This window comes from Leucoraja erinacea, chromosome 31, assembly GCF_028641065.1.
Source record: "Leucoraja erinacea ecotype New England chromosome 31, Leri_hhj_1, whole genome shotgun sequence".
In the NCBI taxonomy this organism is placed as follows: Eukaryota; Metazoa; Chordata; class Chondrichthyes; order Rajiformes; family Rajidae; genus Leucoraja; species Leucoraja erinaceus.
Window position 1 is genome coordinate 11871270 of NC_073407.1, and position 22175 is coordinate 11893444.

The following is a 22175-nucleotide window of genomic DNA, read 5'->3' on the forward strand; positions in this document are numbered from 1 at the left end:
ACCAGACCTTTCCTGTTTCTGTGGCTTCCTTTCTTCTCTTATGTGTTTGGTGCGTGAGGCAAGTGTTGTATGTAGATGCTTCTTTAAACCTTTTTTAATCTTTGTAACTCCTTTATAGTGTTACCTTACTTCCAATGCACAATATTCACTTTCAAGCTGCTATATTCAATATATTTCACAATTTCTCATTTCTATCAATTTTAGTTTTAGGCCTCTCTCTCTCTCTCTCTCTATTTTTTCTTTTTTTCCTGAGCACCCCGTTTGATATTTTGCCCGACAATATCATCCACTGTGAAATAAAATTCACTCCACCTGGGTTTTTGAGCTCAATTGCAATTTTTAAATGTTCCTCTTCCTGCTCTTGTTGTCTCTTCCTTGGCTGGCTTTACTTTTTAAACTACAGTTCTCTTTGGTGATGTGGTGATGTTTGGAGGAGATGTGTAGTTACTGTCTTAGAAACATGGAAAATAGGTGCAGGAGTAGGCCATTCGGCACTTGGAGCCTGCACCGCCATTCAATATGATCACGGCTGATCATCTAACTCGGTATCCTGTACCTGCCTTCTCTCCATACCCCCTGATCCCTTTACCCACAAGGGCCACATCTAACTCCCTCTTAAATATAGCCAATGAACTGGCTTCAACTACCTTCTGTGGCAGAGAATTCCACAGATTCACCACACTCTGTGTGAAAAATGCTTTTCTCATCTCGGTCCTAAAAGATTTCCCCCTTATCCTTAAACTGTGACCCCTTGTTCTGGACTTCCCCAACATTGGGAACAATCTTCCTGCATCTAGCCTGTCCAACCCCTTAAGAATTTTGTAAGTTTCTATAAGATCCCCCCTCAATCTTCTAAATTCTAGCGAGTACAAGCCGAGTCTATCCAGTCTTTCTTCATATGAAAGTCCTGCCATCCCAGGAATCAGTCTGGTTAACCTTCTCTGTACTCCCTCTATGGCAAGAATTTATTTCCTCAGATTAGGAGATCAAAACTGTACGCAATACTCCAGGTGTGGTCTCACCAAGACCCTGTACAACTGTAGTAGAACCTCCCTGCTCCTATACTCAAATCCTTTTGCTATGAATGCTAACATACCATTAATGTACATTAATGTAAGTCTTGTCTTCATGTTATCAACTGTAAGTGTTAAATAAAATCACCCTAAATGTTATGCCTTCCAGACTGGAGGGATGTAACAATGGAGAACCATTCTTAGCCTTCGATAGGCACAAAATGCTGGAGTAACTCAGTGGGACAGGCAGTAACTCGCTGGCACGGCAAATACTCCAGCATTTTGTGTCTCTCTTCGGTTTGAACCTGCATCTGCTGTCCCTTCCTACACGTACTTGGCCCTCAGTTCTGTTTACATTAGTGACCGCAAAGAGGGAACGAGATGAAAGTTTTCCAAATTTGCCAATAATCCGGAAGTAGACGGAAGGGCACGTTCCAATGAGAACATTGTGATTGAGCATCGGGATGTAGGATGATTGAATAAATGGGTGAAGACATGGGAAATGGAGTTCAACTTGGGGAAGTGTGAGGTCGTGCACTTTGATGGAAGAATCAAAAGGTGAATTATTGTCTGAATGGAAACAGATGAATACATTTGGAAGGACCAGGGCGTTTTGGTGCATTGACCACAGTGAGATTGACCACAGGTTCAACAAATATTAAGATGAAAAACGGCATGTTGGCCTTTGTTGCAAAGGAATTGGAGCTGTAGAACAGCTATAGTTTGTTATAGTTATACAGAGTGTTCAGGATGACACACCTGCAAAATTGTGCACAGTTTTGATCCCTTTTCCTTAAAATGGTATAATGGCATTGGAAGCAGTCCAGACCAGATTCACCAGGCTAAATCCTGGGGGGAGAGGGTTGTCCAAGCAAGAGATGTTCACTAGTTGGGGTCTGTATTGCTTGGCGTTTGACAGTAGATGCTGAATGTGGGGCAGGCTTGAAGGGCCTGTTGACCAACTGCTGCTCCTGTTTTCCCATGACCTTGTGTTCATTTTACTGCAACATTGGATGCAAGCTTAATCTTGGCAGCATTTTTAAACAAATTGAAACATGGCAAAGTTATCACTATGGGATTTTATCATCAATGTTTATATCACTACACTAGCAAAGATTTAGGGGGAATAATGCACAAAACCAAGATGTTATACACAGGCCTACATCATCAATTAGTGAACATTGGAAGATCAAAAATAGGAACATTGCCATGCGTCACCCTCTCCAAGTTACTCCAACCTCGCAAAGTCAGGATGTTGGCCTCAACATTTCCAGCAGTGAACTATTTAACAGCAACACACAAGGGAAGAGCTGAATGTTTATCGGAGACCAAGATATTTACTTATTATCACTTCCCCTGTGAATGGAGCTCGTCTTCAGAACTAATTGAAAGCTGGTGACACTCTAACCACACTCCTTAACCCAGACCCCTCAGACTTCAGCAATGACATTGGTGCCCTTAATGACATACACAATTTTTAAATAACTATTATTGTGGAAATCACTCCTAGAAGGTGTAGATTTCACAGTGCCTGTACCTTATTCCAATCCGGCCTAATGAGTAAATTGGCAGCTGTGTTTCGTGTGGTGGCAGAGTTCAGAAGGTGGGTTTAGTAATTTCCATACAGGGAGAACATTGTGTTTGCTTTACAGCTGGTGTAACAGGCAAGATCCTGCAACTGGCAAGAACTATGTTATGTCCAGGCACATATTACTGATTTAAGGTTATTGCCAAGTACTCTGTGAGTGTGCAGACTCTAGATCAATAGCAAGGAAACATATTATGATATCATCCAGAGCTATGCCCAGAGGGCAGAGGTTCAAGGTGAAGGGGAATGATTTAATAGGAATCTGAGGAGTATCTTTTTCACACAAAGGGTGGTGGTGGATATATGGAACAAGCTGCCGGAGGAGGTAGTTGAGGCTGGGACTATCCCAACATTTAAGAAACAGTTAGACAGGTGCATGGAGGGATATGGACCAAATGTGGGCAGGTGGGACTAGTGTAGCTGGGACACGTTGGCCAAGATGGGCCGAAGGGCCTGTTTCTACACTCTATAACTCTTGATAGTTTTTTTAATATTTGCAAAAGTTTGTTTTGTTTTTGCAACATTTGAAAATTCATTGGAACTCCCGCTGATTTGAAAATAGTTAATTGGAACAATGTCATTAAAGTGACATTATTTTTTAAACTAATCAAAACGTAGCAAACTAATCAATATGGAATTTATGTTGCACTTTGCCAGTGTTCATATAAATACTATTGCGAAAACTTAGAGAATAACACTTGGAACCAAGGTGCACACACACAGTATCTACGTAAGACGAGGTGGTAATTAAGATTGGAACTTTAAAAAAACAGGAATAGGGGTTATTCGTTACACTCTCCAACGTTCTTCACCATCACTAAGTTTTATTGTTGGCTTCAACTTTTCCAGCAAAGAAGTAGTTCACTGAAATACAAAGGATGAGCTTAATGTTTTATCAGAGACTTGTATCTTCTATTGACTTAACTTACAAACATGGGAAGGCTATTACTGACTCTGAACAGTCCAGTTGTTCCCCTGTGGCCTTGCAACCTATACCCTCCAGGAACAGGAGGGAGACATCTGGTTACTAAATCCTGCTGCATCCTTTAGTAAGGACGTAGTTAATGTCCGCTATGTTCTCAATACCATTTTCCCTGCCCAACTTTCAACACTATTTTCCTGCCCATCTCTTCCAACCCTCGATTCCCCTTTGGCCCAAAGATCAACCTGTCTCCGCCTTGCTTATAATTGATGACTCAGCATCCACGGCGCTCTACGGTCGAGAATTCCAAAGATTCACAACGATATGAGAGGTTGAAATTGCTCCCTAACTTAGTCAGAAGTTTCAGATCCCTTATCCTGAGAACATCCTTCTCAGATCTAGACTTCCCCACCATCTTAAACATTGACCTTGTCGGATCTCCGTTGGAATCTTGAAACTTTAATTGTTCTTAGGTCCATAGCCTAGATAGCGTGGATGTGGAAATGATGTTTCCAGTTGTAGGAGAGTCTCGGACCAGATGGCACAGCATCAGATTAAAAAGACGTACCTTTAGAATGGAGATGAGGAGGAATTTCTTCAGCCAGGCGGTGGTGAATCTGTGGAATTTATTGCCACAGACAGCTGTGGAGGCCATCATTAAGGTTTTTTTTTTAAGGCAGAGATTGAAAGATTCTTGATTAGTAAGGGGTTAAATGTTATGGGTTGAAAGCAGGAGAATGGGGTTGAGAGGGAAAATAGATCACCCATGATCAAATGGCGGTGCAGACTCGATGGGTCGAATGGCCTAACTGCTCCTATGTCATATGGTCAAAAGAGAGCCTATTCTGCTCATTCTTTCTCATTTGATAACCCCCTCATTAGAAACATAGAAACATAGAAAATAGGTGCAGGAGTAGGCCATTCGGCCCTTCGAGCCTGCACCGCCATTCAATATGATCATGGCTGATCATCCAACTCAGTATGCTGTACCTGCCTTCTCTCCATACCCCCTGATCCCGTTAGCCATACTCCCTCTTAAATATAGCCAATGAACTGGGCTCAACTACCTTCTGTGGCAGAGAATTCCACAGATTCACCACTCTCTGCGTGAAAAATGTTTTTCTCATCTCGGTCCTAAAAGATTTCCACCTTATCCTTAAACTGTGATCCCTTGTTCTGGACTTCCCCAACATCGGGAACAATCTTCCTGCATCTAGCCTGTCCAACCTCTTAAGAATTGTGTAAGTTTCTATAAGATCCCCCCTCAATCTTCTAACTTCTAGCGAGTACAAACCAAGTCTATCCAGTCTTTCTTCATATGAAAGTCCTGACATACCAGGAATCAGTCTGGTGAACCTTCTCTGTACTCCGTCTATGGCAAGAATGTCTTTTCTCAGATTAGGAGACCAAAACTGTACGCAATACTCCAGGTGTGGTCTCACCAAGACCCTGTACAACTGCAGTAGAACCTCCCTGCTCCTATACTCATTATAACTATCAATCCTGTAAATAATTGTGGCACGAAATCTAAGATAAATTAATTGTTCTTCAAGTATGGAGACCAAAACTGCAAGGAATAATCATCTCGCTAAAGTCCAGTATAATTGTCTCAAGGTTCTCATCTTTTACCTTAGAATGAAACCCAGAAATTCCATTTGCTTTCTTATTTACATATTATCCTGAATAATTTGTTTTTTTCTATCAGGTCACAGAACATCTCTCAACACTCTTGCATAAATAATCTTCTGTTTAGGAAGGAACTGCAGAAGCTGGTTTAATACCAAAGATAGACACAAAAAGCTGGAGTATCTCAGTGGGACATGTAGCATCTCTGGAGAGAAGGAATGGGTGACATTTCGGGTCGAGACCCTTCTTCAGACTAGTTAGGGATAAGGGAAGCTAGAGTTATGGACGATGTTGTAGAGAGATAAAGAACAACGAATGAGAGATATGCAAAAAAGTAACTATGATAAAGGAAACGGGCTGTTTGTTGGGTGCAAACGAGAAGCTGGTGTGACTTGGGGGAGGGATAGAGAGGGAATGCCAGGGTTTCTTGAAGTTAGAGAAATCAATATTCATACCACTGGGCTGGAAGCTGCCCAGGCGAAATATGAGATGCTGTTCCTCCAATATGCATTTAGCCTCACTCTGACAATGGAGGAGACCAAGAACAGAAAAGCGAAGGTTCTAGTCTCAATCAAAGTGGAAAGCTTGCACTTCCATGTGTTTACAGTAGATGGAGTTTAGAGATACAGCATGGAAACAGGCACTTCAGCCCACTGAGTCCATGCTGACCATCGATCACTTTCCATCCACTCCCTACATAGTAGGGCCAATTTTACAGATGCCAATTAACCTACGAATCATTACTTTATTTTTCCCTATAACTTAAACCAGCTACATTCCATTTCAGCATTCTCCCTACTCAACTTTCCCAGATCCTTAGTGTAACTTAAAAAAATATCTCAAGTAGGCCTTTCTGTTCAGGTTCTACAACTCTGATGAAACACCTGAACCAACTTTGGACATGGGGAACATTCGGTTAAGTGCTTAAAGATATTGGGCGTTTGAGATTTAATATTTAGGTCCTATTTTGAACAGTTTGAGGTCCACACCTGTTTTAATGACAATCCTGGCAAGAAGCCAACTGGCTCTTTCCTCAAAGTGTCTGGCTTCTCAAAAGGAGTCGTACTTTTAGCAAAGGTCATTTCAGGTGATGACTCTTTTATTTTCACCAGGTAGCAATTATGTATATGACTCACAAATAAGTCAAGATTGTGTACCAGACTGAAACTAAAATTAAGTGGAAAGATCATTTTGAATAGATATGGCAAAGAACTTGGTAGGTGACAAACATAGTGAGAAAAAAACTGTGGATACCCAGTTTGTCGGGCAGAGTTTGTGAAAAGATAAATGTTTCAGGTCAATGACTTTTCATTTAGAACACCAAGTCACCAATCTGAAATTTCTCTCTTCACAGATGCTGTCTGACTTGCTGAGTATTTTCCTTTTTTTTTTCAAATTTCCAGCATTTGCAGTTCTTTTGCTTTTTGAAGAATTAGAATGGTCTTCATCAAAAATGCAGGGAATTTAGTTTGATATTCCTTCAATATTTTAGTTTTCATTGGATAGTGCCATGAGATGGTGTCCATCCAAATAAACGGGCAACCTGGCAGGTTTAAGTATTTAACCGATCTGAATGATAGCAGTTCAAACTAAACAGAACACCCTCACTCGGGTATTTATAGAAACATAGAAAATAGGTGCAGGAGTAGGCCATTCAGCCCTTCGAGCCAGCACTGCCATTCAATACGATCATGGTTGATTGATCATCCAAAATCAGTACCACGTTCCTGCTTTCTCCCCATATCCCTTGATTCCGTTAGCCCTAAGAGCATTTAAGTGAGTGAGAGATGTTTGGAAGTCTTCTATCTTGAGACAAGAATGAGACAGTGAGAAAATAAAATAATTTGGTGACACAGACGACTGCAAATGCTGGAATCTTGAATAGACAAACAAACTGCTGAAGGAACTCTGTGGGTCAGGCAGTGTCTGTGGAGGGAAATGGACAGTCTTTTTGTGTTGAAACACTTTATCGGGACTGAAAGAGTAGCAGCGAGATATGAAGAGGCGATGGAGAGGGGAGGAGGGTGGAGCAAGTGATAGGTGACATTATTAACTACAATAATAATCAACATCACGACTTTGCTAACGGTACAGACATTAACCTCTTCACATTCCTTTCATTCGATATGCTCTACTCTGAGGTTACTGAGACACAGGATCTATTCCATTTTATTCTTTGAAGCATTTAGCTGACTATGTGTCTCTGCCATTACTACCAGTTCTTTTAGTCCTGCTGCCTTTATGAATGATATTGCACATGTGCCTTTGCATCACTTTGTATGAGAACATAAGAGATAGGGGCAGGAGGAGGCCATCTGGCCTTTGAAGCTGCTCCGACATTCATCCTGATCCTGGCTGATTTAATGCTTCAGCACCATTGTCCCTAACTATGCCCTGATCCCGTTAATGTTTTTTTTTCCCCCCAGGAAGTGCACTACAATTTAATCCCTTTGCCGATCAATGGTTCAACTAATTAGTGCACATTTTAATATAACCCCCTAATGGTTGCGGCTTAAACGCTTTATCTTTGATAACTTGGCCCATTTTATCATCGTGGTTTCAATCTATGACGGCCATGTCCGTTAATTCATAATCACTTAATGGAGTCAACTCTGATTTGCTTAAGTGACACTGGGATAATCATACGGCACACCTGATGTAAATGCATGGCGAACACTACTTTTAAATCATTGTGCTTCCTGCACATGTGATTCCATTATTGTGGTCAGAAAGTCGATGATAAAAAAAATTAATGTTTTTTCTTCATTTTTGCCTTGCAATTAATTTCAATAAAGCACTTGACTGAGTCTTATTGGACTGAGTCTTGACAGCATTTAATATGGCAGCCACATGAATGAGGACAGGATTGTGATTTGGTGTTTCGCTACATTTGCACCAACCTAAAAATAATGAGTCAGATGCAAAATAGAATTAGAAATACAATCAGAATTATTTGAATCGTATTTCATCTATGTCATTGAAATATTGCAAATCTTGCATCTTCAAATAGCAATTAAAAATGAAGATCAGAAAGCAATAAGTTTTACTTTGCTCAGTCCAGCATTTTCACGATCTCTAATGTTTCCCTGCAAGTGGCACTGCCCAGAGAAACACCATGATGTCTCTCTCAAATATTACATACTGGGACAATAGAATATTTGGAAAGCAGTCATTGTTCTACATGAAGCATTGGAAAGGATCAGCTTTAATTAATTTCCATAGTTGAATCTATGAAATAATTCCTTTCATCCTGCCCATGATTAAACAAGTGTGATGGAATGAGGCATTGAGATTGGAAAAGCAGCTGAAAGTACGTCGGCCATTTTGTTAGCAGTTAGATGGCCTGTGATTTGCTGCTCAACGGCACCAAGCTAGTCAGGCCCTGTAGTTCCAGCAGCTGAACAGGAAACCAATTTGTTATAACGACGTCTTGCTCAGAATAAGGATACGTTTGTGTTCAGAGAGAATGGAAGCATTACTGGGGGAGGCTGGAAAGTGCATTGAAATATTGGAAACACATTGAGCAATTCAGCTTGTATTTGAATTTATAAAAGGAGACTTTTATGCTGAAGTGGCTTCACGACTGCGCAGTCAGTATTAGTGTGCATAACTGGCCCTTGAGGTGGCAGTCATCAGTCTCTCTCCAGCTGTCAGGCAGGACGGCCCAGTACTTTGGTCAGTGGAACGCACGGTGGTGAATTGATGCAACAAAACTTATTAAAGTTTGAAGTTTCAAGCAATGATATTTGATATGTGAATTTTGATATATCCACAAATTGTCAAAGAATTATCTAGATATTAATACAGAGGGTGGGGGGAAGCAGGGATAGAGAGAGAGAGAGAGAGTGTGTGAGTGTGAGAGGGAGAGAGAGAGAGAGTGTGTGTGTGAGAGAGAGAGAGAGAGAGAGAGAGAAAGAGAGAGAGAGAGAGAGAGAGAGAGAAAGAAGAAAGAGCAAGAGCACCTGCAGGAATCACATGACTAGCCATCAGATGATTCCCAATTTGACGGCTCAGGACATGCAAGCCGTCTTTATCAAGAGTGGAGAGAAGGGGGAAGGAATGAAGTGAATGTACAAGAGATATTCAGAGGCATGTCCACTTTCAGAGTTGATCAAATATCAGAAAGTTTTAAGATCTGTAAACGAACAAAGCCAGTCTGAAGAAGGGTCGCAACCCGAAACGTCATTGATGCTGCTTGTCCCGCTGAGTTACTCCAGCTTTTTGTGTCTATCTTCGATTTAAACCAGCATCTGCAGTTCCTTTCGAAACAAAGCCAGATTTAGTGTCTGAGCCAAGTTACTGACAAGATAGAACATTGAGCACTACAATGCAGGAACATGCCCTTCAGCCCACAATGTCTGTGCCAAACATGATGTCAAGTTAAATCAATCTCCTCTGCCAACATGTGATCCATGTGTCTCCATTCCCTGCATATCCATGTGCCCATCTGAAAGTCTCTTAATTGCCAATATTGTATCTGCCTCCACCAACACCCCTGGCAATGCAGTCCCACCACCCACCACCCTATGGTTAAAGAATAAATTGACCCACACATTGCCATTAAAATTTGCGTCTTAATCTTCTGACTCAGCCTACCATGAGGTACTTTGTCAAATGCTTTACTAAGCTCTATGTAGACAACATCCACTACCCTACTCTCCATCAGCCACTTTTGCCACCTCCTCTAAAAAGTTGCCATCTCGTCAATAAAGTTTGATAGACATGACCTGCCCTGGACAAAGCTGTGCTGACCATTCACCTATTCTCCCCCAGTTGAGAGGAAATCCCATCCATAAGAATCCTTTCCAGTAGCTTTCCTGTCACTGACGTGAGGCTCACTGGCCTATAATTTCCAGGGTTAGAAGGCTTCCCTTCTTAAATATGGGAATAATGTTGACTACTCACCATTACCCTGGGGCCTTAACTATGGATGGGAAGGATACAAAGATCTTCAACAGCCCCAGCAATTTCTCTTGTCTCTCAATATCCTGGGATACTAAGCCCCATGTCGTACCAATGCAAAGTACTTGTTTTGTACTTCATCTACATCCTCTAACTTCAAGCTTTCTTCCCCCTACTACAATGAATCTGAAGAAGTGTCCTGAACCGAAACTTCGCCGATCGATTCCCTCCACAGTTGCTGCCTGGCCTGCTGAGTAACTCCAGCACTGTGTATTCTGCCTAAGATTCCAGCATCTGTGTTTCCTTGTGTCTCCAATCAAGCTTTTAAAATTGTCTCTCTATCTTTAGAACCACCTGTGTAATGAATGAATTTACCAACACCATAACTTGAGGAAAGTATGCAATGCCAGAAATTACAGGTAAATAACATGATTATCACATCATCCACTGAGGTTTAAAGCATATTACATGCAGAAAGAATTGGCGACTGACTTTCTCTGCACAAATTATATTGTAACTGTACATACAGAATGTGCAATTCTATTGTGCGTTTTTTTTCCATGTCAGTAGACTGTAAAATTATAACTCTCAAGAGTGAATTGAAGGCAAGTGCTCTGGTTGGGAATGAGGCAACAGTATGGCCATTCTGATCAAATATTTTAAGTGATGAAATATGAATGCAAATCTCAGTAAATACAAAAATAAAACATTTTGTAAAAATATAATCTTGTATGTTATTAATCCAATTGAAATATGGAAAAAAAAATACAGTGAAAAACTATGTGTGTTTGTGCGCTATCCAGGCAAATCATACATGAGTACATTCAAGCAATTCACAAGTACAGCAGACAGTGCAAAGAATAATGCCAAAATATGAATATAGTATTACAGTGTTACAGACTAGAGTTACAGAGAAAGGGCTGAAAAAAAAATAATGTGTAGAGGCTGCAATTAGTTTTGGAGATCAGGACTGCACCCTTAGCTTTTGAGAGGACTACTCAGTAGTCTGATAATGGTGGGGAATAAACTGTTCCTGAATCCAGCAGTACATGCTTGATTATATGCATTGGACCTTGACTCTGTTGGCTGTTTTCCCAACACTGCAGAGTGTGCGTGGAGTTGGTGGGGTGGGTATGGGGAGATTGGATTGTGCGATGGACCAGGTTACGTATACAAATTCCTGTAATTTCATGTAATCTTGGGCAGAGCTGTTGGCAAAACCAGCTGTGATGCATCCTGATAGGATGCTCTCCACGATGCACATGCCAAACTCCCTTGGTCTTCTGAGAAAGGAAAGGCATTGGTGTGCACTTGCTGCTACAGCTTCAATATAGTTGGTTGAGAATAAATTGTTGATGATATTTTCGCCGAAGAAATTGAAGCTCTCAACATTCTCCACTTCGGCACCATCGATGCTCTTTGGGGTGTGCACTCCACCTCATCTCCTGGAGTCAATAACCAGCTCCTTCATCTTGCTGACATTGAGAGAGAGGTTGCCTGATGGGGGAGGGCGGAAGGGGGAATGATTGGAATGAGGTTTAGATGGAGTTGGTTTGGGGGAGGAGCGGAAAAGATGGTTTGCGGGATGGACGAGCGGGAAGAATGGTTTGTTTGTAGATACATCTACAACTTCCAGCGATGTCTTGCAGCCTTGGGCAGAGCAGTTGCCAAACCAAGCTCTGATGCAGCATGTTTTCTAGGGTGCATCAGTGGAAGTTGATAAATGTTGTTGCACACATGCCAAACCCCCTTAGTCTTCTGAGGAAGTAGAAGCATTGGTGTGCTTTCTTGGCCACAGCGGCAATGTGGTTGGACATGACAAGTTGTAGGTGATATTTATGCCTAGGAGCTTGAAGCTCTCGACCATCTCCATTTCAGCACCACTGATGCAAACTGGAGCACGTTCTCCCCTCTGTACGTCTTTAATTTGATGACTATCTCTTTTGTTTTGCTGACATTGGGGAAGAGGTGCTTGTCTTGACACCGTGGTACTAAACTCTTTGTGTCTTGTACACCGTCTCATTGTTGTTTGAGATCTGGTCCACGATGGTGATATCATCTTCCAACTTGCAAATGGAGTTGAAATGTTGTGCTGATGTTCTGTTGTGCTGCTGCAAGTACAAATTTAATTGTTCCATTTCGGGACACGTGACAATAAGACACTATTGATTCTTGGCTCTTTTGAGCAGAATTTTGTTGCACAATCGTGAGTTTATAGGGAGTACAGTAAGGGGTTGAGAATGCATCCTCGCGGGGCACAGGTGTTGAGTCCATGAGCACGGGTGCTATGAGAGTTTGTACCTTCTCCCCGTGACCTGCGTAGGTTTTCTCCGAGAACTTCGGTTTCCTCCCACACTCCAAAGCCTTGCAGGTATGTAGGTTAATTGGCTTGGTATAAATGTAAAATTGTCCATAGTGTGTGTAGGATAGTGTTAATGTGCGGAGTGCACTGGTCGATGCGGACTCGGTGGGCTGAAGGGCCTGTTTCTGCGCTGTATCTCTAAACTAAACTAAAAAAAATGAGGTGTGTATATTGCTGGAAAAGTGCTTAAGCTCCAGTGTTAACTCTTCTCAATGCTAACGATGGGCAAACGTTCACAAGTCTGAAGTCCCACATCACCAGCTTCAGAAACAGCTATTTTCCTCCAAACATGGGGGGGCGGCACGATGGCAGAGTGGAAAAGTTGCTGCCTTACAGCGCCAGAGACACTGGTTCGATCCTGACTGCGGGTACTGCCTGTATGATGTTTGCACATTCTCCATGGAATCTCGTGGGCTTTTCCCGGGTGCAGGACGTGCAGGCTTATAGGATAACGGGCCTCGGTAAAGATCGTAAATTGTCCCGAGTGTGTAGGATAGCGTTTGTGTACAGCGATCGCTGGTCAGTGTGGACTCGGTGTGGACACACTGCATCACTAAACTAAAAAAACTAAACATTAGATTCTTGGACTAACCTGCACATTCCTAATCCCACCATGGCAACAGAACACTGCGGATCGCCTCTTGCAATACTGTGGACGTATGTTTTCTGTGTTGTCTGTGACTATTTGCCTGTGATGCTACTGCAGTTGATCTTTTCATTTCAACTGTACTTGTGTACCCAGTGCTTGTGCTTATGACAATAAACTCGACTTGACTCTGTTTTCCAACATGTCATAATCCATACCTAGCCATTCAAGCACTGGACCAAGCTTCCAATAAAATAGATTGAGTGCTGCGTACTTCAAATTCTGTTCTCACTCTACGCAGGCAACATTTTAACAAATGTAAATATGCATAGTAAATATGGAATAACTAATCAGGCTTACGTCATCAATAATTAATTGCAGATTACTTGGTTTTCTCAATTTAAGTCAATGTCTTATTCTGTTTCATTTCTCTGTAATAATTACACTGAATTTGTTTGAATATTTTCATCCCAAAAGTGCAGTCCTTAACTTAGTTAATGCAACTAAATGCAAATTAAAATTATTTTATTTTGCATAGTAACCATAGCAAGATAACTTGGAAAGAGGTTGACAGTAGTTGAAAGATCAAGGCAGCTGAATTGTATTTATTTATTTTGTCAGTACCATGCCCTTGTTGTACTGCAGTGCTTGCCAAGAATAAAGACCCTCGAGAAATTGGGCCACTTCACACATCTTGGAGGCCAGCTAACTATCTTTAAATGGACTTTAATGGACTAAACGGATTTTATCTTGCACCAAATGTTATTCCCTTTATCATATATGTGTACACTGTGGACGGCTCAAATGTAATTATTTATAGTCTTTCTGCTGACTGGTTAGCAAGCAACAGAAAGCTTTCAACTGTACACCTGGTGAACTAAACTAAGGCAGCCATTAGTAACCATCAGGCAGTCATCACTGCTTTCAGCTTACCAGCAAGACTTTTGATCAGTTGGAAGAAAAGGAGAACTCAGATCTGGCATACAGCTCACAATCTACTCCAGCAGTGTTCCCTGCCCTTCTGCATGTTTCTGAGGCCTGAACAATCCACAGCAAGCACCATAAGGTAATTGAAACACGCTACTAACACTGTCCTTGCAAAGTCTTCCAAATTCATTTAGATGGATGAGAAAAATAAAATCAATATCCTCACTCAGGCTAGCATCTCTCGCACTGAATCCTTAGTTACCATTTTTGCATCCAATTACATAATTCCACTTGGCAAGCTTTGTCATTTACAAGCTCCAATGCCAGACTCCAGAAATGGACACTCTATTCTCTTTCACAAGAAGACAATATTTCTATGACTCGATGAAAATATTAGCGAGATTGAAGAAAAGATGTATGTGTGCTCAAGTTCTCTCTGAAAAACAGCAACCTTTCTAACGCTGGGTCAAGGTGGAGAAGAAGCATTCAGGATGGTTCTGAGAATCTCCAGGTCACGTTCTGGAAGCACGTTGATGCCCTGCATAAACAGCAGAGACTGGCCACTAACAGAAAGAGAAGAGATCTCATAGACTATCCAATTGCTGGCCCATTGGACACTTCCTGCCCTGTCTGTGGAAGACACTGCATTGCTCCATTGGTCTCATCAGTCACCCCAGAACCCACAAACCAGAGGGTAAGTCATCCTCATTACAAGTATGAGATGGTCACAAAATAACACAAATACTTTTGTTGTGAACTTACACATTCCAATTAAATATATCTTCTATTACACTAACTTATATTTTAAACAAATTAATTAACATTGCATTACATTTATCATGGAGATTTAATGTAAATTCATTTGTATTTAGGAAATTGAAAAGAATGTAAATAATTTTATTGACAGCTTACTGAAAATACTTCAGTGTTCCCAGGGATTGTCAAAATTGTTAGGTGTGACTTTCAGGCGTCAAAACAAGAATAACAGCACTGATTAAAAATACAGCTTCCGTCATCCTGGAAGAACATGGAGGCAATCTTAGCAAGAGTTACAATCAATGAATGTTACCTCTTGTTTCTAATCATATGTATGTAGCTTCCAGAGCTAATCTTTGACACTATTCACACAAAGGGTGGTGGGTGTATGGAACAAGCTGCCAGAGGACAGGCTTGGAGGGATCTGGACCAAACACGGGCTGGTGGGACTAGTGTAGCTGGTGAAATGTGTAGAAAGGAACTGCAGATGCTGGTTTAATCCGAAGATAGACACAAAAAGCTGGAGTAAATCAGCAGGACAGGCAGCATCTCTGGAGAGAAGGAATGGGTGAAGTTTGGTGAGCTGGGACATGTTGGCCGGTGTGGGCAAATTGGGCCGAAGGGCCTTTTCCCACACTGTATCACACTGTGACTCCTAAAATCTACATTCCTTACCATTCTCAGCTATATCTGATTTGTGGATTGTACTTGTGTTTAAGAAGGAACTGCAGATGCTGGAAACTCCCAGGTACACAAAAATGCTGGAGAAACTCAGCGGGTGCTGCCCGAAACGTTGCCTATTTCCTTCGCTCCATAGATGCTGCTGCACCCTCTGAGTTTCTCCAGCATTTTTGTGTACTTGTGGATTGTACTTTTTGGCTTTCTCCTGAATTCCCTGCCATTACAGAAGTTTGTCTTCAGACAATTTGATTCAGTCTTCATGATATTGAGAAATGGCTGAGGCCTCGGGATACAATAAGGACAATGGAATCAGGCAAAAATCTGGTGATAGTGCTCCACTACTGTACATATTACTCATCAAGCTACAATTGAGAATCTACTATATTCTGTACTTTTTCTGGTGTTTTTTCCTCTTCACACTACCTCTCGTTGTTGTTTGATTGTACGCATGTATAATGTGGTTTGATTTGAATGGATAACATGCAAGCAACAGTTTTTCACTGTATCATGACAATAATATACCCATACCAAAGTGATGGAAGGTGTCTTAAATTATATAGGGCCATTTAAAACTTTTGTTCTGGACTTGTTTCTCTATCTGGGGTTGATCGACATGCATTGGAGGGAATGCAGCAAAGGTTTCACCAGAATGCATCCCTGAATGGAAGAATTGCCCTCCTATTAATTATACTGGCCGATGCATCTGGGAGTTTAGAATGCAATGTAATCTCAATGAAACATATAAAATTCTGATGGGCCATGAAGCATTGATCCGAGGGCGATTTTGTCCGTGACTGAAGTGTCCAGAGCGAAAAGTACCGTTCAGATATAGGAGGTTGGTTAACCATTGAGGACTGAGCTCCAAAAAATCTTCATCCCGAAGAGAGTGAATCTGTACTCAAGAGGGGTGTGGAAATTCAGCCACAGATGATAAATTAATTTAGTAATGTACTGTTATTATCTTTGATCTTTAAAGTAACACTGACATTTTTAAATTACTCCAGATAATGCCCATTAATCAAGCAGCTTCAGTGCCTGCACTCAATTTATATTTGGATTCCTGACTGGTTTGTGATTGCAATTCGAGGTGAACAATTGAATTCATTATTTCAAACTGTTTTAACAATAGTAATCCAGAATTGTTAATTCACGCAATTTTGAATGCAATAAATCTATCGTGGACAATTGCAATCCAGGATTAATGCACTGAAATGCTAACTACATGTATTATTGCAAATGTGACAGATGCACTTTATGAATATAGACATGGCGGTCCTGCTTTTTCATACAATTCACCTTTCCAAACACTGAAGAGGCGTGACTTTCCTTGATCGTTCCAAAAGCTAATCTGGTTACAGGTGAACACTTTGCAAAACCTTGATCATTTTTCCAAGATTACACTTCTCAGTGTTGCAGGGCTGCATGCCGCTCCTACGGGGATGGGGAGGGGGAAGGAAGGGATAGTGAGAAGGGATGGTGAGGGGGGAGTTAGTGTTACAAAGCTACATGTAGCTCCCACAGGGGAATGGGGAGAGGGAGGTGGGTAGAGGGGGTGGGGATGGTGGAGGGGAGTAATATGCTGTCCCTACAGAGGGAGGGGGGGGGGGGGGGGGGGGGGGGGGGTTGGAGAGATGGGGAGAGGGGTGGACTGGGGGAGGAGGAGGGGGAGTGGGATTTACACGGCTACACGCTGCTTCTACATGGTAGGAGGGGGGGGGGACCAGGAGTAGGGTCATGGAGTGGGGGTTACACAGCTACAACCCCCCCCCCCCCACAGGGGGAGGGAGGGAGACTAGGAGTGAGGCATGATGAGTGAGTGAGGGTAAGGGAGTGGGGATTACACAGGGGAGGGAGGAAGATACTAGGAGTTGGGGCATGGAATGAGGGGGGGAGTGGAGTGGGGATTACACAGCTACACTCCTCTCCCCCCCCCCCCCCTTTACAGGGGAGGGAGGGAGACTAGGAGTGAGGGCATGATGGAGTGAGTAAGGGAGGGGGGGGATGATGGAGTGAGTGAGGGGGTGGAGTGGCTATTACACAGCTACACGCCCCCCCTTTACAGGGGGGAGGGAGGGAGACTAGGAGTGAGGGCATGATGGAGTGAGTGAGGAGGGGGGGGGGGATGGGGGTATGATGGAGTGAGTGAGGGGGTGGAGTGGGGATTACACAGCTACACGCCGCCCCTACAGGGAGATGGAGGGAGGGGACTAGGAGTGAGGGCATGATGGAGTGAGTGAGGGGGTGGAGTGGGGATTACACAGCTACACGCCGCCGCCCCTACAGGGAGATGGAGGGAGGGAGACTAGGAGTGAGGGCATGATGGAGTGAGTGAGGGGGTGGAGTGGGGATTACACAGCTACACGCCGCCCCTACAGGGAGAGGGAGGGAGGGGGACTAGGAGTGAGGGCATGATGGAGTGAGTGAGTGAGGGGGTGGAGTGGGGATTACACAGCTACACTCCGCCTCTACAGGGAGATGGGGGAGGGAGGGGGACTAGGAGTGAGGGCATGATGGAGTGAGTGAGGGGGTGGAGTGGGGATTACACAGCTACACGCCGCCCCTACAGGGAGATGGAGGGAGGGGGACTAGGAGTGAGGGCATGATGGAGTGAGTAAGGGAGGAGGGGGGGGGATGGGGGGTATGATGGAGTGAGTGAGGGGTGGAGTGGGGATTACACAGCTACACGCCGCCCGTACAGGGAGATGGAGGGAGGGAGACTAGGAGTGAGGGCCTGATGGAGTGAGAGAGGGGGTGGAGTGGGGATTACACAGCTACACGCCGCCCCTACAGGGAGAGGGAGGGAGGGAGACTAGGAGTGAGGGCATGATGGATGGAGTGAGTGAGGGGGTGGAGTGGGGATTACACAGCTACACGCCGCCCCTACAGGGAGAGGGAGGGAGACTAGGAGTGAGGGCATGATGGAGTGAGTGAGGGAGGGGGGGGGTGAGGGCATGTTGGAGTGAGTGAGTGAGGGGGTGGAGTGGGGATTACACAGCTACACGCCGCCCCTACAGGGAGAGGGAGGGAGGGAGGGAGAGAAAGAGGACCACCGTGCCTGTGACGTCAGGCGGCGGCGGTCGCTGCGTCAGCCGCGCTGAGCTGAGCCATGGCTTCATCGGAGCCTGAGGTGAGGAGCAACTTTTCCCTCGCACCCTTCCCCCACCCCGCCCCCGAATCGCCGCTGGCTATTTTCCCCTGGGCGGAGGCTCCGGCCTGTTTGAGCGCCGCCTACAGCTGGAAAATACCAGCCGGCGGGTTGTTGTTTTTTTTAAATTAAAAGTTGGTGCTTTGTGCATGTGTGTGTGTGAGCGAGAGAGAGAGAGAGTGTGCGCGTAAAAAAAAAATACGGCCGAGGGGGGGTGGGGGTGGCCTGCTGGCCAGCGTACCCGCCAGCTGGCGGCCCCGCACCCTGCATAACGTATACGCGGCTGGCGATGCGGATGGAAGCGCAGCTGTCAGGCGGCATCCCGGGTGGCGGGGAACAGACGGGGAACGCAAGCCTCACTCCAGCGCCGAGGCGCCTGAGGAGATTTTTGTTTGGGAAGCGCGTGTGTGTGGGTGTGTGTGTGGGTGTGTGTGTGGGTGTGTGTCTGGGGGGGGTACAAAGCATTTGTTGGGTTGGAAAAAAAACAAACCCTTCAAGATCCCGGGAACACCTCACTTGTGAATGAGCATAGATAGCGTGGCCTCTCTCGCCTTTTACGTGCCAGTCTGCACCCGCGATAGTTGCCATCACAATCAAAAGAAAGGTGATTATTATTTTTTTTTCCTGTGGGGCGGGTGGTTGGTGGCGAAGCGGAACATGGAGGATGGATGGACACCTCTCCCAATGGTCAACACGAAGTCTCTTCGAAACTGAACCATTTACAAGACAACGTCGTGGTCTTTTACACGGCTGTGCATTACTACACTTTTTTTGCATGTTTGTAGTATATTTTGTTTACACTATGTCCATTGATATCTTATGTAGAAAATGTTTCTTCAGTTTTGAAAAGTCTGCTTCTTCCAATCTGGAAGGAAGGATTTGTGATGTTTTTGTTGGGCTGTGCCATCCTGGAGTAGATTAGTCTTTTGAGGTGTCTCAGTTTGGTTGTTCTAATCTAGTGGTACATTAAATTGGTTTAGGATATATTATGATCAGCACTGTTGAGTCCTCAAGTCTGCTTGAACAGTTGGAACTGGTCATTGTGTTGCTGTTGAATGTCAAATTTTACCTGCAGTTGAACATGACATGTTATCGGTGTTTGTGCATGCTTGATGGAAATGGATGATCATCAGTGCTGAATTTCCTCTGAGATGTTGATAATTTGACAATAGTTGCAAGAATGGACACAGGAAGGGCTTGAGCTTTCTGATTCTAGGCATTTCGCACCCTTGCCTCTTAATCCTTTTATTCGCCAATTTATACTCTTGTCCATGTCAAAATGCAATTCACTTTCTTTTCATTAGTTAGCCTAAAATATAGGGCTTTTCAGTATAGCATTGTATTCTGATCCTGAAAGAAATTCCAGTTTCGATAGTTACCAATCTATTATTTTGTTAAAGCCATTCATGATAGTTTTTCGGAGAGTTTACTTTCCTTTTGACTGCTCTCTACCTAATGTGTTAAGGTTTGGGTTTTTAATGTATGCCATGTATGTGAAAGTGTTACTTTTTTATCTTTTTTTTCCCTGTTGTGAATCACTAGGAATATAAGTTGTAGCTGCTAGAAAAAAAAGTGTGTTTTACCTTTACAAAATATTATCTTTGATATTAACGTAGGGTACAGATCATACCAAGTCAAAATTGCTGATGTCTCATTTAATGTTACTGTTTTTGGACTGAGACCTACAACTGGTAAAATAGATTCACCAATATATCAATTATTTTTGTAACGATAATTGGGTTTGCTTATGAAAAATGGTCATAGATGGCAGCATGTTAATATCAATCAGTTGACATTATTTGGACGTTAATTTATCTTTGCATTTTTATCTATCTATTGTTCCTCATTAAATGGAGGAATGCAATTTTCAGTACTGAAAAATAAGGATGTTTTGCTCATGTGCATGTAACAATGTACTTCTGGTAAACAGTGTGCAGTTCCTGAATATTGTCAGTGATTTGGTAAATGTTATCTTAGGTAAGTATTCATAAGTAAATTGGAATTGGCTTTCCATCAGTCTATGGGACATATCAATGGCCATACATTGACACAGACATTTATAATTATTTTTGGGATTACTTGAGCCTAGAATTTAAGATCAGAGATCTGTTGAAAGGCCAGAACGATGCCTTTTAACTTGGTAACTCAATCCAGTGGACAGAATTTAGCTGCTGATGAGGGATTTGAGATTGCTCTGTACCTATTGTACAGAATTACAATTGTTTTGAATGATTTAGTTGACATTTAAACATTTCAACTAGTTTCTTCAACCAAACAAAGAATGGTGTGACCATTATTTAAGGCAATTTTGTAATTATTTTCACTTGAATCTGTAGAGTAGACTATGCCAAAACATATAGAGAACAAAGTATTTCTATTTCTCGGTATTGGACCCCACCCCCCCCCCCCCCCCCCCCCCCCCCCCCCCCCCCCCCCCCCCCCCCCCCCAAAATAAATGTGGATTTTGCAATGTGGATGAATGCAAAATAGACAAATCCACATTTCCTTAACAATTTTTAGTTTTTTCCAAAAATATTATATTGAAGTAAACTTCGTGGTATTTATGCCTGGCTTGACCATCATGGTGAGGTTCATCGACAGATGAAGTAAAATTGTGAAGGAATGCCTGGAAATGTCTCATTGTATTTACTTTGTTTTGTTTAAATGATATTTAATCTATTGCACCACGTCTGTTGACGGTGTCCAACTTGCAATCACACTGAATCCTGTTACTGTTCTGTCTTCAAACACTGAAGTAGGATATTTTATGTCAACATTTGGATCAGATGATTTTGACACGGATTGCTTATCTTGGTAGGACTAAAGATCAGTTAAGATGTTGGATTTTGTGTGTGAAGTGATGCAGTGAAAATATACAGAGTGGAATAAATTATGTTGTTCATTTACAAACTAGATTTTCAATGGTTGTTAAAGTAACTGAAATATTTTGAGGTTACAATATTGTATTAATTGTTATAAAATCAATTGAAGAGGCTTGTTTTTAAGATTCAAAATAGTGCACTGCGTTCGTTTCCAAATGGCAGGCCTTCATGTCTGCCAGCAGCTTGGACCATGAAATGGCTGAATCTGCAGTGAATTTATATCCAATGAGCATGCTCAGAATGGTGTAACTGAACCAATAGGGGGGGTAGAAGAGTTGGCTTATATACTGTATTGAGGTATAGCTGATCAAATCACAACTATAAAAGTATTCTTTATTAGTTGAACAATTTGAACTTTATTTCTTTCTGATATCTTCACCTACAGTTGTTAAAATGTTCTAGTAAGTTTGGGGTGTCTTCTCCTAATGACTCAATGAATTGGTGGCGAGAGACCATATCAGCATTTAAGTCTACAGCATTCTTTTTAAGGCCAACATGGTACTTTGTTGTGCCATTTTATGTGTAAAACTGTTGAGAACTTTGTGAGAATTTGTTTGATGGCTGTTGCAATTTGTTAGATGGCTGTTGCAATTTCTCAGGCTTCCATTGCAGAGCTGATTGTAGCAAGGGAATAAAATTGGTGAAATAAACTTTCGATCAAGTTGCTGTTATTTAAGATGAAGTTCAAGTATCCATCCTTGCTGAAGCTCATTTGTCAAAGTTCTGAGATGGCATTGAAATGTAACCAAAAAAATAAATTGTACTTATTGGCAAAATGGACAAAG

General features: G+C 42.6%; 1 protein-coding gene across 5 annotated transcripts in view; it reads left to right on the forward strand.

Moving 5' to 3' along the window:
- Positions 1–22175, forward strand: part of LOC129711920 (histone-lysine N-methyltransferase EHMT1-like) — a 243372-nt gene that overhangs the window by 134664 nt on the left and 86533 nt on the right. For 2 of the 5 annotated variants that reach the window (XM_055659948.1, XM_055659949.1), the window contains exon 1: positions 18358–18490. In XM_055659948.1, coding sequence (XP_055515923.1) covers positions 18470–18490 — 21 coding nt within the window. In that variant the 5' untranslated portion in view covers positions 18358–18469. Of the gene's footprint in view, positions 1–18357; positions 18491–18759; positions 19113–19260; positions 19286–22175 lie in introns of those variants that run through there. The other 3 variants (XM_055659945.1, XM_055659946.1, XM_055659947.1) reach the window with 3 other exon arrangements.